General features: G+C 42.8%; 1 protein-coding gene across 4 annotated transcripts in view; it reads left to right on the forward strand.

Annotated features, from left to right (window-relative positions):
• Positions 1 to 13,702, forward strand: part of PDZRN3 (PDZ domain containing ring finger 3) — a 234,973-nt gene that overhangs the window by 177,345 nt on the left and 43,926 nt on the right. The window contains exon 1 of one of the 4 annotated variants that reach the window (XM_006113831.4): positions 3,987 to 4,437. The exons of the other annotated variants lie outside the window; for them this stretch is intronic. Coding sequence (XP_006113893.1) covers positions 4,369 to 4,437 — 69 coding nt within the window. The 5' untranslated portion in view covers positions 3,987 to 4,368. Of the gene's footprint in view, positions 1 to 3,986; positions 4,438 to 13,702 lie in introns of those variants that run through there. 4 annotated transcript variants of the gene reach the window in all.

A 13,702-nucleotide genomic window follows, 5' to 3' on the forward strand; every position in this document is an offset into this window, starting at 1 on the left:
TTGGTAGGCCTACAATACAGACAAAGAGTAATTTGAAATGCTGTGACCCCCCAGAAGTTCTATCACCACCCTACCTGGGAGATACCCAAAGTATCAAAGAAGACAAATCTTATGAAGATTTATCTTACAACCTTACCATCTCATGTCCAAGGACCTTCTTCTAGAAAGCATCCCTGTCACAATCACAGGGTTCCCTTCATCTTTCTGAGATTTCTTTCCAGTTTCTCTGAATATACCCGCCCCCGCCCCCCGGCAGATGTTCAGCAGCTACTGGAAGTGGTGTTCCACTTTTCCCTAGTTGGGTAGGGTCTGGTACCAAGACAGACCTCATGGATAAAATATCCATCTCTGTGCATAGTACAGCAACACTATCCTAGTCATACTAGTAATAACTACTGAAGAGCACCACTTAGTTATTATAGGGGAAACAAATAGGGATGTGTCACCATCCCTGTTCAGGAAAGCACTTAAACACGTGCTTAACTTCAACAACCTCAGGGAAGCTACTTCTGGTTCACCAGGAATCAGTCTCTGTGACTCTAGTGCTTGGAAGACTCAGGCTGTGTCAAATCAGCAACCAGACACCCCTAGCTGGCCCATGCCAGCTAACTTGGGCTCACCAGACTATGAGGCAGACGTCTAGGCTTGAGTTGGTCAAGGCCCTGAGACCCTGTGAAATGGGAAGATCCAAGAGTCCCAACTCCAGCCAGAGCCCGGAAGTCTACACAGCCATGAAACAGCCTCGTCGCCGGAGCCTTACAAGCCCAAATCAGTGGGTGTGGGCTAGCTACAGGTTTGTCTTTGCTGAGTAGACCTACCCTAAAGGAGCATGGCCTATTGGAACCAAAGCAGAGGTTTCATGGTTCCAGAGTGATCAGAGAATCTGTCGTCGATGGAGGCTTTAAATCAGGGGTCTGAAACTGCATCCCAGGCTGAAGCAGTTGTGCAGTCTGGCCCCGAGTCATGATGGGCTTGCAGAGGCGGTCCCTTACCAAACCCCACCCCTTCCTGTCATCACCCCGGCCTCTCCGCCCAGCAAAAGCGGTCAGGCCCCACCCCCCGGGTGCAGGAGCACAGAGAAGTGGAGCGAGTGCACCTGCCGAGTGTGCTTCATTTCCCTGTGGCTCTTGCCACCTCAGGGAAAGCAGACGGTTCGAACTGCTAGGCCCCCCAATGATCCCTAAAAGCCACCTCTTCGAGGATGGGGTGCTATTTGGGAGAGAGAGGGGGGCAATAGGTGGGAAAGGGACAGGGCTTGGAGGACAGTAATGGATGGGCTCTCCCACCCCCCAGCCCACCAGGCGCCTGGGCCGGATTGTGCAACTGCTCTGGCCCGAAATGGCCCGTGAGCTCAGAGTTTGAGATCGCCACTCTAAATAATTTAAGACATCCTCTTAGCAGCTGTTGTAGCAGTGCTGGTCCTAGGATATTAGAGATACAAGGTAGGTGAGGTTATTTATTTATTTTTTAAGATACAAGAGAACATAAGAGTAGTCACACTGGGTCAGACCAATGGTCGGTCTAGCCTAACATCCTCTGACAGCAGCTAGTGGCAGATGCTTCAGAGCAAATGAACAAAACAGGGCAATTTACTGAGTGATCCATCCTGTCATTGAATCCCAGGTTTTGGCAGCCAGAGGTTTAGGAACATGCAGAGCATGGGGTAGTGTCCCTGACAGTCTTGGCTAATAACCATTGATGGAACTATCATCCATGAACGTATCCAATTATTTTTTTAATACAATTATACTTTTGGCCTTCATAACATCGCTTGCTAACAAGTTCCCCAAGTTGACTATGCATGGCGTGCAGAAGTACTTCCTCCTGTTTTTTTTTTTTAAAGCATGCCACCCATTTGTTTCATTGTGAGACCCCTGTTATATGAAAGGGGTAAATAAATTGTTCACTTTATTCAAGCCATTTATGATTTTCTAGATCACTATCTTATCCTCCCTTAATGATCTCTTTTCGAAGATGAACAGTCCTGGTCTTTTTAGTTTCTTCCAAATGGAAGCTATTTCATGCCTCTATTAATTTTTGTTGCCCTTCTTTATGTTTTTTTCCTATTCCAATATATTTTTATACAGAGTGACCAGAACTGTGCGTAGCATTCAAGAGATGAGCGTAGCATGGATTTATGCAGAGGCATTAAGATATTTTTTTGAAAATATGATCTTATTTTCTGTGTTATTCCTAATGGCTCCTAATATTCTGTTAGCTTTTTTAATTGATTCTGCACATTGAGCTAGTGTTTTCAGACAGCTATTCATGATGACTCCAAGATCTTTTTGTTGAGTGGTAACAGCTGATTTAGAACCCAGCAGTTTGTATGTGTAGTTGGAATTATGTTCTCCAATAGGCAGTATTTTGTATTTATCAACATTGAATTTCATCTGCTATTTTACTACCCTATCATCTACTTTTGTGAGATTCCTTTGTAACTCTTCACAGTCAGCCTTAGGCTTAACTTAAGAGCTCTGTATAAAGCTTGACTCGATCACCCACAGAAGTTAGTCTAATAAAAGTTATTACTTCACCCACGTTTTCTTGCGAAGATCTTGAAATCAAGTAATTTAAATATAAATTGCATGTGTCTAAGATTTTTTGGAAAATCTCACTATCTGAACTTAAGAATAGCAATACTTGGTCGAACCAGAGGTCCATCCAGCCCAATATCTTGCCTACTGACAGTGGCCAATGCCAGATGCCTAGAGGGAGTGAACAGAACAGATAATCAAGTGATCCCTCTCGTGTCACCCATTTCCAGCCTCTGACAGAGACTAGGGACACCATTCCTACCCATCCTGACTAATAAGTATTGATGGACCTAACCTCCATGAATTTATCTAGCTCTTTTTTGAACCCTGTTAAAGTCCTGGTCTTCACAACATCCTTTGGCAAGGAGTTCCACAGGTTGACTATGCGTTGTGTGAAGAAAAACTTCCTTTTGTTTGTTTTATACCTGCTATCTATTTAAAATTCAGACTGCTTTCCCTGACCAGTGCCACTCTTATCCACAGGGTAGATAGATTTCAGTTGCATAATCTGCACTTGATTCCTGCACAAATTCACATTCATCCACAGCAGCCCTGCACACGCTGAGTGAGTGCATATCCAAGTTAGGGACCCATAAGAAGAAATCCAATTCATCCACCTTTAAACACCAGTATCAAAGTGTTTGTATTTTTCTACTTGAATTGATGTTCCATTCCCTTAACTCCATTATAACATAATAAAAGACAATAACTATAACAACTTGCAACTGGTAAGTGCTAATCATTTTCAGAAGGTACTTATCTATTCAGGGAGGGAATAGCTGATCCAGATTCATTGTGCTAGTTAATTCAGTGACATGGACTCTAGAGTGTCTTTCACAATGCTGTGAAATATACATATAGCTGACTACTTTAAGTGATTTTCCTTACATGATTTGACAGATCTTTGATATGTTATAGGTCTACACATACACTATGTCTAATAAACATAGTTAGATGCACACCAAAATGATGTAGTTATAGATACACTCCATGCATATGTTGTATTTTATCATCTCAATACCAGGTAATATTGTGTAATAAGAGCAAGTCAACCATGTTCCTGCCGCAACAAAATCTAAAACATTTAAATTGAACTTTTAAATTGCAAACACGCCCTTTTTTCTAAACACCAACATATTCTTCAGACCTTTTTAAGGGAATGCTTTTTTGTTGTATTTGTACAGTACCTTGCACAGTGGTGTCTGGGTTCATGACTGCGGCTGGTAGGTGCAATTGCAATATAAACAACAGAGGACGTCACGTATACACATTTAATGCTGTGCATGAGATTTCTGTCCTGTCAGATTAACTTTGTTGTGACTTACATTTAAACTGTATTTGTATTCTGCTTAAATATGCTAAGAATTATCCTGTGGGACCATGGTAAAATGTAGTCATGTTTATTTGTAATTGCTACAAAATGGTTTACAAAATTGTTAGTGTCTTTTATTATGCCCTGCTACTGAAGCACTTGCTTGTTAATTAGAGAAATTTCAGCTGTCATAGCCGGCAATTATAGCTTCTGTATCACTGTCTGTTATGAATAGTCAATGAGAACTGATTAATATGCATGAGTAGCAGTATATAGCATGTGCACTGGACCACAGTACAGCAGCTTGGCTAAAGCAGTAGAGGGAGTGTTGTGTACTGTGAGTGAAGAAGGGAAAGCACTAAAGAAAACAGGCTTAGTTGCTTTCCAACATTCAGTGTAATGCCAACCTGAATTGTTTCAGTCCAGCTGACTCACCTAGGATATCTGTGTATATGTTAACAAATATTTCTGTGGCTGTGCTGGTGCATAAAGAAGACTTTCTCTGACACTTAATTAAATATGGGATGCAGTTTGTGTACTCTACAGAAGCAAGAAGAGCAGTACAAATTATTGTATGAAGTTTGTCAGGTAATATCATTGGCTTTCATTTCTAAGACCAAACATTCTCATCTAGCTTAGCAACAATTGTTATTGCAGGAAAGAAAGGAATGGAGAGAGTGCTTGCAATAGTGGAAATTGAAGGTTTGTTGTCTTTTTTGATGTGTGTAATTTTTACTCTGTTTTTATGATGTGCCTTCCCAACTGTGCTTGTGGAAGATCAAATATTTACATTCAGATTGGTACACAGTTAAATTTGCTACAAGTCTTCATGTTACAAACCAGTGTGCCAGAGTCATTTTCTCCAGCATATGTTAAGTAAAATGTCTCAAGAAGGGTCATAGCTTGGTCATGCACTCTTTGAATAAGTTAAGAAAGACATGGGCGATGATTGATGCTTAGAAAGGTTTTGTCTCTTTTTACAAATAGTTACAAGATACTTTTCTGTGAAACACATGTATTTACTTCTGACTTCAGCTTTAAAAGTAACTGTTCATACCAGCTCTTTAAATCAAGTTTATGTTTAACTCTTGCAGTTTCTGCTCCACTCACTGTGTGTGGAAATGTATCAGCTAACCAATGATTAGACCTGGCAGAAAATTAAATATTTTGTTGTAAATTTCTTTCAGAATTATTTATCAAATTTCAGATGGTGTTAAGAACATTGAGGATGTACTCGCTACTATTTTAAAATAAGTGCTACTTTACATTTCTCTACTCAGAGTTTCATCTGTATTGTATGTGCATCTGAAACAGGCTACTCTGCCCAACTAAAATGTTCTTTTGGGGTGGAAGTGCAGGTTTGCATTATGTAAAATGTTGGAAGGGTACTGTGGTGGACTTGTGTGTATTTATTTATTTTAGACCTCAAACATTAAAATACCTTTTAATTTTTAGAATCTGAAAATGTGATTGATACAATGCCACATTTGCATCAAATACCTCAGAACTTGGAAATTTTAATTATAGGAATTTTCAGTTAACAACTCATTTTAAGAATGTGCAACAATCACAAGCCACCACATACAGTTGAATCAGTTAATGTACAAGATGTAATTTCCTACACTCACCAACAGAGGGTGTTGAGTATCATCCCAAAAGAGATACAGAGTAAAATCATGTGGCCTTTGTTATGGTGCTACCTGGATTTGATCACAGGATATATTGATGTCCTTGAAAACATAGCGAATAAAATGTGTCCCATGTGCTCTGCAAGCAGGGAAGTGACTCCTTTTTAAAACAGTTTTCATCTAATTTAGTGTTGCCCTCAAAAGGACAGTCTTGCTTTGTGGAAAAAATACTTGTTAAAAACAAAAGAACATATTTACTGTCATTTTTATTTATCCCAATTCATTCTCCCTTATTAACCTGTCGTGCATGTCACAACGGGAAAACATTTTAAGCAAGATAACAAGATTTCTTGAACATCGTTTCCCATTTGATGTTGATGTTGATATTGTTTGTGTGAACCCTTCTGTTAAGATCAGGCGGCGTCTGCTCTAATAGTTAGCCTTCCAGTGTTGCCAAGTTTTCATGCAGCCTGGATGTGATGACTATCAATGCATTACACAGTCAGAAGTGTAACAAGCAGAACAAACTGAGACAGCAGCAAATTATGAATATTTTAACTGTTTACTCAGCTTGCAGAACATTGTATTATATCGGAAAGACAGTCTTTTCAACATAGAATCATAGGACTCAAAGGGCTCTCAAGAGGTCATCTAGTCCAGTCTCTTGCACTCATGTCAGGATGAAGTATTATCAAGACATCAGTTACAGATTCAGGTCCCCTTTCTGCAATCACTCAAGGCACATGCTTAAGTTTTGTCACAGGGTACAGTCTCAGTGGATTTCAGTCAGCCTGCTTGCTTGCCTAATGTTAAGCATGAGCCTAGGTGTTTGCAGGATTTGAAGCCCCAGTGCTGGGGCATGAGCCTGCAAGTTACAGAGGCCCTGTTTCAACCAGGCATTTACACATGTTTCACTGCAGCCATGCTTAGCTTTAAGCCTAGGCATAAATGCTTTGCTGAACCAGGACCCGAATGCCTTCAATTTCTACAGGTTGCTCTGCCTTCTGCAGATGTAAGTCCTTTAGTGCCCTGGGCTTCTGTTTTACTTATAAGGAAGCAGTGACAATGTGTTTATACACATGATTGTGCATAATTAGTTTAGAGACCAAAAAGACTGTATTATGTTATTTTAAGACATGGCAATCGGGGTTTTTTATGAATATTGTTTTCTATTATACCCTGTCAAAAGCACAGTTCCTACATGTTCTAGGATAGTGAGGTTAAGTTTATTTTTAGGACATTTATTTAGCAAGAGATTGGCTACTCAAATCCAGCCTTTAACTGAACTTTAATAATCAGTCAATCAGATTTAGCAGCGAGTGAACAATGCAGAATCATTTTAATTAAAAATAATAAAATGTAAACACTTTTTAATAATATGGCTCTTGCTTTTTACTTGGTAACATTCATATAAGTCTACAATTATGAAGCTATGCTTTTGGTACTTACAACGAAACTAAAGGAAATATTCTTTTTAAAAAGCCTGGCTCTGCTAAAGTTTGCATAATTCAGTTTTATGAAATACTAAGTATTGGTATAAATAAATCCCTGAACCTTATCTTTAAAAGTTCAGCACTCTGGCCTGCAGGAATTCAGAAAACACTTGCAGGAATTAATAATTGTACATAACTGCACTTTCTCTATTAGACCAAGAGCTTTAATATAGCTGGGAAATTAATGCTGCAATAAATTACAATTCCAGAAGGTCCAGTACGTCTGACTCTGTAAATCCTCATAACAGGGAAAACAAAGAGGATCAAATATACCAGGGCTCAGGCTTTATCCCTTCCTTATCCACAGATAATTCAAAGAGATCCTCTTCATTAAGGGCTTTGGCACATTGCCTACAATTTCTTTTTGGGCCGCTGTGAGCTTAATGATGCAGAACGATGGTCTTCCCTCTTGTTGAACACATACCTTATTGTACCTTTAATCACATAATAAAAAGCAAATTAAGACACCTAGTCATTAAAGTGTATTGTGGATGTTGTTCATATCAGTGCTTTGTATTAATGAATTTAAAGTGGACTGTAGCAACTTAAAATCTCAATGATCTAGAATGACAGTTGTCACTTGAGACAGCCAAGCTTATAGCATGCGACCAGCAAATTATTCTTTCTAGTCTTCTAATACCCACAACAGCAAATTTTGCTCATTACACTGTATCCATAAGTCCTGGCACTTCCAAGGTAGTTCTATACCTGCCGTGATTTAATTATCATGTGCAACATCTGAGATAAAGAATTATCTTCTGTTTGATTTTGTCTTCCTTGCTGAATGATGTTTTTCAATACTACCATGTGGTGGAGAGGAGAGAAATAGCTTTGTGCCGTGGGGTATAATCAGAAAGCTCTTTTTCAGACCATTTTTCTCACTCAACATCTTCAGCTCCCATTGAAGCTAATTGTCAGCTAAAATCCTAAGCAAACACTACTGAAGAAACATTAGAGAAGTACATTATCTGAGGTGGATCTTTTTATATTTTTAACCTGACATACACTAAGGCCCCAACTGAGGAAAGCACTTAAGTACATGCTTAACTTTAAGCACATGCTTAAGTCCTTATTAGCTCCAGTGGGACTAAAACACTTGGGCTATGTCTACACTTGCGGCTTCTTGCGCAAGAATCTGCAGAGCATCCACTGTCCACCCGCTCTTGCGCAAGGAAATTTACTGTACGGCGTGGTAAGAGAGGGCTCCTTGCACAAGAGTTACGCTCTTTTTTTTCAGGTGTAAGCCCTCTTGCGCAGGTGCTCTTGTGCAAGAGGGCAGTGTGGACGCTGGGCAGGGATTTCTTGTGCAAGGAAGCCTTATGGCTAAAATGGCCATCAGAGCTTTCTTGCACAAGAGAGAGTGTCCACACTGCCATGGGAGCTCTTGCACAAAAGCACAGCACGCACATGGCAATGTGGACATTTTCTTGACAAGACTTCTTGCACAAGAAGCCTTGCACAAGATGTTCTTGCACAAGAAACTGCCAGTGTAGACATAGCCTTGCTGATGTGCTTTCCTGAAAAGGGGCCTACGTTCTCAGGGACAGGAATACAGAGTTTTTCAGCTCTAAGTCACAGGTTTAAATGTGACCTCACTAGCAGTGACTGAAAGTTCTTCCTATGGGATTAGCTTCTCCCACTATCATTCCATGTGATCAGTTGTTTGTTCCATGTGGAATGCGTTGGTGGAGTTCACTCCAATGCCTGAGAGGGACAGGTGTCCATATCACACAAGCCACCCATCACAGGTGATGCTCCCAGCTGAGAGATGCAGAGGTGAATGAGCCTAGGGAAGTGGTCACCAACCAGTAGATCTTGGTGCCTCTGACAGGTGATCTTGACTGGTTTGGCCAAGAGGCTATCAAATGAAGCACTTCAGCTGCCCCTCCCTTCCCCCTCTCTCTGGCCCCTTCCCACTCCACCCCACCACTCCCACTGCTGTGCAACTCCTGTCCTTTTGCTTTGGAGCCGTTCTCCTCTCCCACCCTGTAGTCTGTCTCCATGGAACGGGGGTGAGGGGCACAACAGGATTTGGGATGGAGGGAATTTGCTGGCTGCTTTTGAGAGTGGTACAGGGCCAGGGCAGCAGTGAGCCTGCCTTAGCCCCACTCATCACCACACAGGAGCCACCTGTGGTAAGCAGTGTCTACCTGGAGCCTGCATCCTGAATCCCTGTCTGTCATGTACCCCTTCCTGCATCCCAAGCCCCTGTCCTAGCTCTGAGGCCTCCTAGACCCAGACTCTATTACAGAGCCTTACTCCTGCACCCCAACCCCTGCCCCAGGCTCATCTCAGAGGCCTTTTCAAACTCCAAATCCCTTAGCCCAAGACAAAAGCCTGCGCCCCAACGCTCTGTCCCTGCCTGATGAAAGGGAGGAAGGATGGTGGAAGGAGGAAGGATGGAGTAAGGAGGGGCCTTGGAGAAGGGGCATGAAGGAGGTAGGGTAAAGGTATTGGGGTTTGAAGTAGCTCCTGGATTGCACATAAATTCAAAAAGTGATCTCATACTTCAAAAGGCTGGAGCCCCCTGGCCTAGAGACTGTACTTTTCATCTCACCAGTCTGGGATGTCTCTCAGGCTCAGGGCTGAAATGCATTGGGAGGGTACACGCTTGCATTGCTACTGCTTTATCTGATTTAATCTGGGGGTCACAAGATTTCCGTTTCCCTGGATGAGCTCCACATCCATGGAATTGGAAATCCCGTGACCCCAGATCAAAAACATCTTTCACGAGCACGGCAGTTCCCATCAAAATAAATAAATAATTGACATAATGACTTTTTTGTGTCTGAATAAACCAAACAGAAAGCTCTGTTCTTGGGCTCGTACCCCACCAACAGAACCAAAACCATACGACTGAAATCGGATTGGCGCTTTAAACTACGGTTTGGACCTCCCTGCACTGCACCCTCGGGACCTGAGCTGTCCCAAACCAGGGAGTTTGCTGAACTAGGGGAGGTCAGTGAACCCCTGCTGGAAGCCCACTCCCTGGCGCTCCCTGCCTTGGCCCCTCTAATGCAGGGGCTCCTCACACTGCTATCCCGCAAGGACTGCCTGGCTACTGTGGCCCCACTGCTGCAGGGTGTTCCCCAAAGTTCCCCGAAAGGGACCAGCCCCGCTGAAGCTGGTGATTTCCTGGGGTTCCTCAGTGGGGCCGCCCACCTCCATCAGCCCTGCTTCAGCCGGGGGTGTTCTCAGCCTGCCCTTCCCAGTCACCACAGCCCCACTGCCACCGGGAGTTTCCCAGGGTTCCGGCAGGGGCCACCTGGCTACCACCAGCCCCCCTGCTGCCGGAGGTTCCCTGGCCAGGCCTCTCACCACCCGCAGCCCCTCTGCAGTTGGGGGTTCCTCAGCTGGGACCGGGACTCCCCTGCCATGCCTGGCCCCGCTGACATGAGGGGTTCCCTGGGCAGGTCAGGGGCTCCCCAACTATCTGGTGCAGCTGATGATCCAGACTGAGCTTCCCAGCTCCCACATTGTCTCCGGTGCTCTTTGGTCAAGCAACACCCATGGCCCTGCCAGACCACGACTGTTGCCGGACCATAGAGTCCTGGATTTAGGAGAATCATAGTGATAAGTAACTAACTATTGCTGTGTTTTATTGGCAACTTTCCACAGCAAATGTACAGAAACTATGAAGAGTCACTGCCCTCTCCATGCTTAAAATACAGAAATCGTTATAAAGAAATAAAATATTCAAATAAATGTATTTTTTCTCCATTAGAATCTCACATTTTCATGTACTTATTGTTGCCACAATTAAGCAAGTTTAAGAAATGGGCCACAAGGAAAGAACCCCATTCAATTAAACACTTAAGCATGTGCTTAAGTAAGTTGGACTAAGCTCCAAGTCAAACTTGTACTTACACTTTCTGAATAGTGACACTTCCCTACATTGGGGGCAAAATGCAGATTGATAAAATAAGTATATAAACATCAATAATTTAAAACATTAATTTAAAAGGTTGATTTGGGGAACACAGTAAACTGACTTAATGTATGGTGAGTGAACCCTGACATTTAATGAAGCAGACACAATATGCAATTAGGCTAGATTTCAGTAAATTTCAAAGTTGAGCTTCACATTGATACGCTCACCATGTTAAATTGATCTATTTGAAATATTTTCCTGATTAAAACATTATCCTTATCAGACCCTATACATACAAATTTCAATTGAGATTCATAACTAAGAGTAGTCTTGAAGTTAATGATAGTTAAGTGACAGAATATAAACTTGACCTCAATAACAGTGGTGAACCTATCACACTTGCTTCAAAGTGGGAGTGTGTTTGCTTAAACAAGATGTTAATTCCAGGGGCTTTGTTCTAGGCAGTTTTCTACTGCTGAATTAGTTCAGCTGTAGAGGGGAAAAAAAAACCTCTGTTTGACAGACTGGAGACCGTAATCTTCAGAAAACTGCCCTTTAATGATTGTGGCGCCTGTCTGTGGCTCAGAAGTCCCCTTTCTTAATTAGACATTTACCAGAAACTGGCAATTGAAATTTTCCTCTTCACTTGACGATGAATAATGCAATGCCTCTGTTAGAATCTCTGTGGAAAATACTCTTTATTCCATGCCGAAGGAATATCTTGGTTCTTAAAGCAACATAAACAAGAGTCAGTATGAAATAAACAAAATGTCTTATGGTCTCTTGGGGCACAGATGGATCATGTGCCCTTCTGTGTGTGGCTGAAATATCTTCTTGTTCCTCACTTACTCTTAGTGGTTTTCTCCTTTACTTCAAACAACTAAAAATGCTGACCCAGGCACAGCTTTGTTTGCTCAGTTGGGTTTGGGGTTGTTGTTTTTTTTTTTAAATGATCAATGATTGAAATGACAGGCTTTGCAATGCCTTACACTTATACATCTGTTTAATGCTACGAAGCAGGTGGCGAGGAGTCGCAAAGGACGAGGCACTAGGGACGATCATTCAGTGCTTTCCTGTCACACGTCAGACGTGAGCAGGCAAAAAGGAAACATATGGAACAATGAAAAAGTGCAGGTTTAATCATTGTCTTTCGTTGTGTTCATTAATAATGAAACGAAAGGTCATGGTTCATTTTCAGTAGCACAAGAGAATGCTGCCTTGGTATATCCTGGGATTGACTCGGTGGAAGGTTAGTTGGGTAAACGCAAATAATGGGTTCCCCATTCAGACTCTCGGAACTGGTTAGCCACTCTAGGATGGTGGAAGGGAAGGGGGACTGGGAAATATACACATCCATTAAGTGGCATTACAGCATAATGTAAACACTGTTATTGGAATCAGAGCAATATTTGTTTAGCTATACAACAAGAAGTCATCTGTTATTTGGTTAACAAAAGAGCAATGTTTTCTCACCCGTCTCAGAGAAAAGCGGAATCTTTAGTGCAGTGTTCAAGGGACAAGGGGGCAAATTCTCTGTTTGCTTAAGACACTCTGACAATGTTCTCAAACTGGAGTCACTGGCATTTTTATGGTGTTTAATGAGGTGAAACCTTACCTGTGTTGAGTAGCACCTTACTTCTCAAATGTTCTCACTGGGAATACTTGAGAAGTAAGGTACTGCATAGCATGAGTGACAATACCAGAACTGGACCATAAACAGAATTTGACCTGTCAACTTTGATGGACTGGTATCCACCCACACCAGTGGTGAATTAGACCCTACGTATCATACATGTTATCTCTAAAGTACCGAATGCTCATACATCAGATGTTCACTGCATTGATTTTGCTGCCAGTCAGAAAGCTGTTCAGAGTTTGACAAACTCTTTCCTGTGGGCTTGGCTGTGCTTCCAAGATTGTTGTAAATTGCAAGCCCTGAAAAAGGTGGTTGGGTGGGAAAGGGGGTATTTCCCTTCCCCTCACTGCAAGCTACAGCTCATCAAAATGAAGTTACTTTTCCTTATTGACATAGTACATGTCACCACCTGTGTCATGAAATCTTGAAAAAGAAATAAGTGCAGCATTGAGTGAAAGGATAAAATGAGAATAGCAGTTGCTCTGTTTGGAGTCACAGCCTCAATAGGTTCTAAGACTAGGGATGTGAATGAGCAGTCAACTAGATGATTAACCGATAAGCCTAAGCTTATCGATTAATCTAGTCAACTACTCACATTTCCACCCCCTTGCTGCCTCTGTATCAGAGGCAACAGGATGGGGAAGCAGTTCCCCTCAGCACCGGCTCAGTGATGCCACCTCCCCACCCCGACCTCCGTCCCCCCATACAGCAGAGGCAGCAATGCAGCGTGGGGAGGACAGGGGAGGCTTCGCGGCAGCAGCCCCAGTCCATAGGGGATCCAAGCTCCCCTGCTTTCCTGCAGCCTCCATACCCCACTTCCCTTCTCAGGCAGGCTCTGTGCTCGTGGAGCTCGGACCCCCCCCAGACAGGGGCTGCTGCCACCCCATGTTGCTGCCTTTGTATCAGAGGCTGCAGTGCAGGGCGACAGGCAGTCCATGAGGGGAGCTAATTTTTAAACTGGCTCCCCTTGCGAACCAGAACCCACCAGGCACCCTACGCTGCTGCCTCTAATACAGAGGCAGCAGTGCGGCGTGGCAGAGGGCTCCCTGGGAGTGAGGCCAGAGCGCACTGGCTGCCAGCTCCGCCCACAGGACTACAGAATAGTCAGCTAACCACTAAGAATTCACGCGGTTAGTTGACTATTCTGTTACCCGCTATCTTACATCCCTGTTGAAGACCGTTAGCTTGCTGCTGTTTTTAACCTGAAAGCAATAAACTGTACAAG

This window comes from Pelodiscus sinensis, chromosome 11 (genome assembly GCF_052426305.1).
Source record: "Pelodiscus sinensis isolate ZL-2025 chromosome 11, ASM5242630v1, whole genome shotgun sequence".
In the NCBI taxonomy this organism is placed as follows: Eukaryota; Metazoa; Chordata; order Testudines; family Trionychidae; genus Pelodiscus; species Pelodiscus sinensis.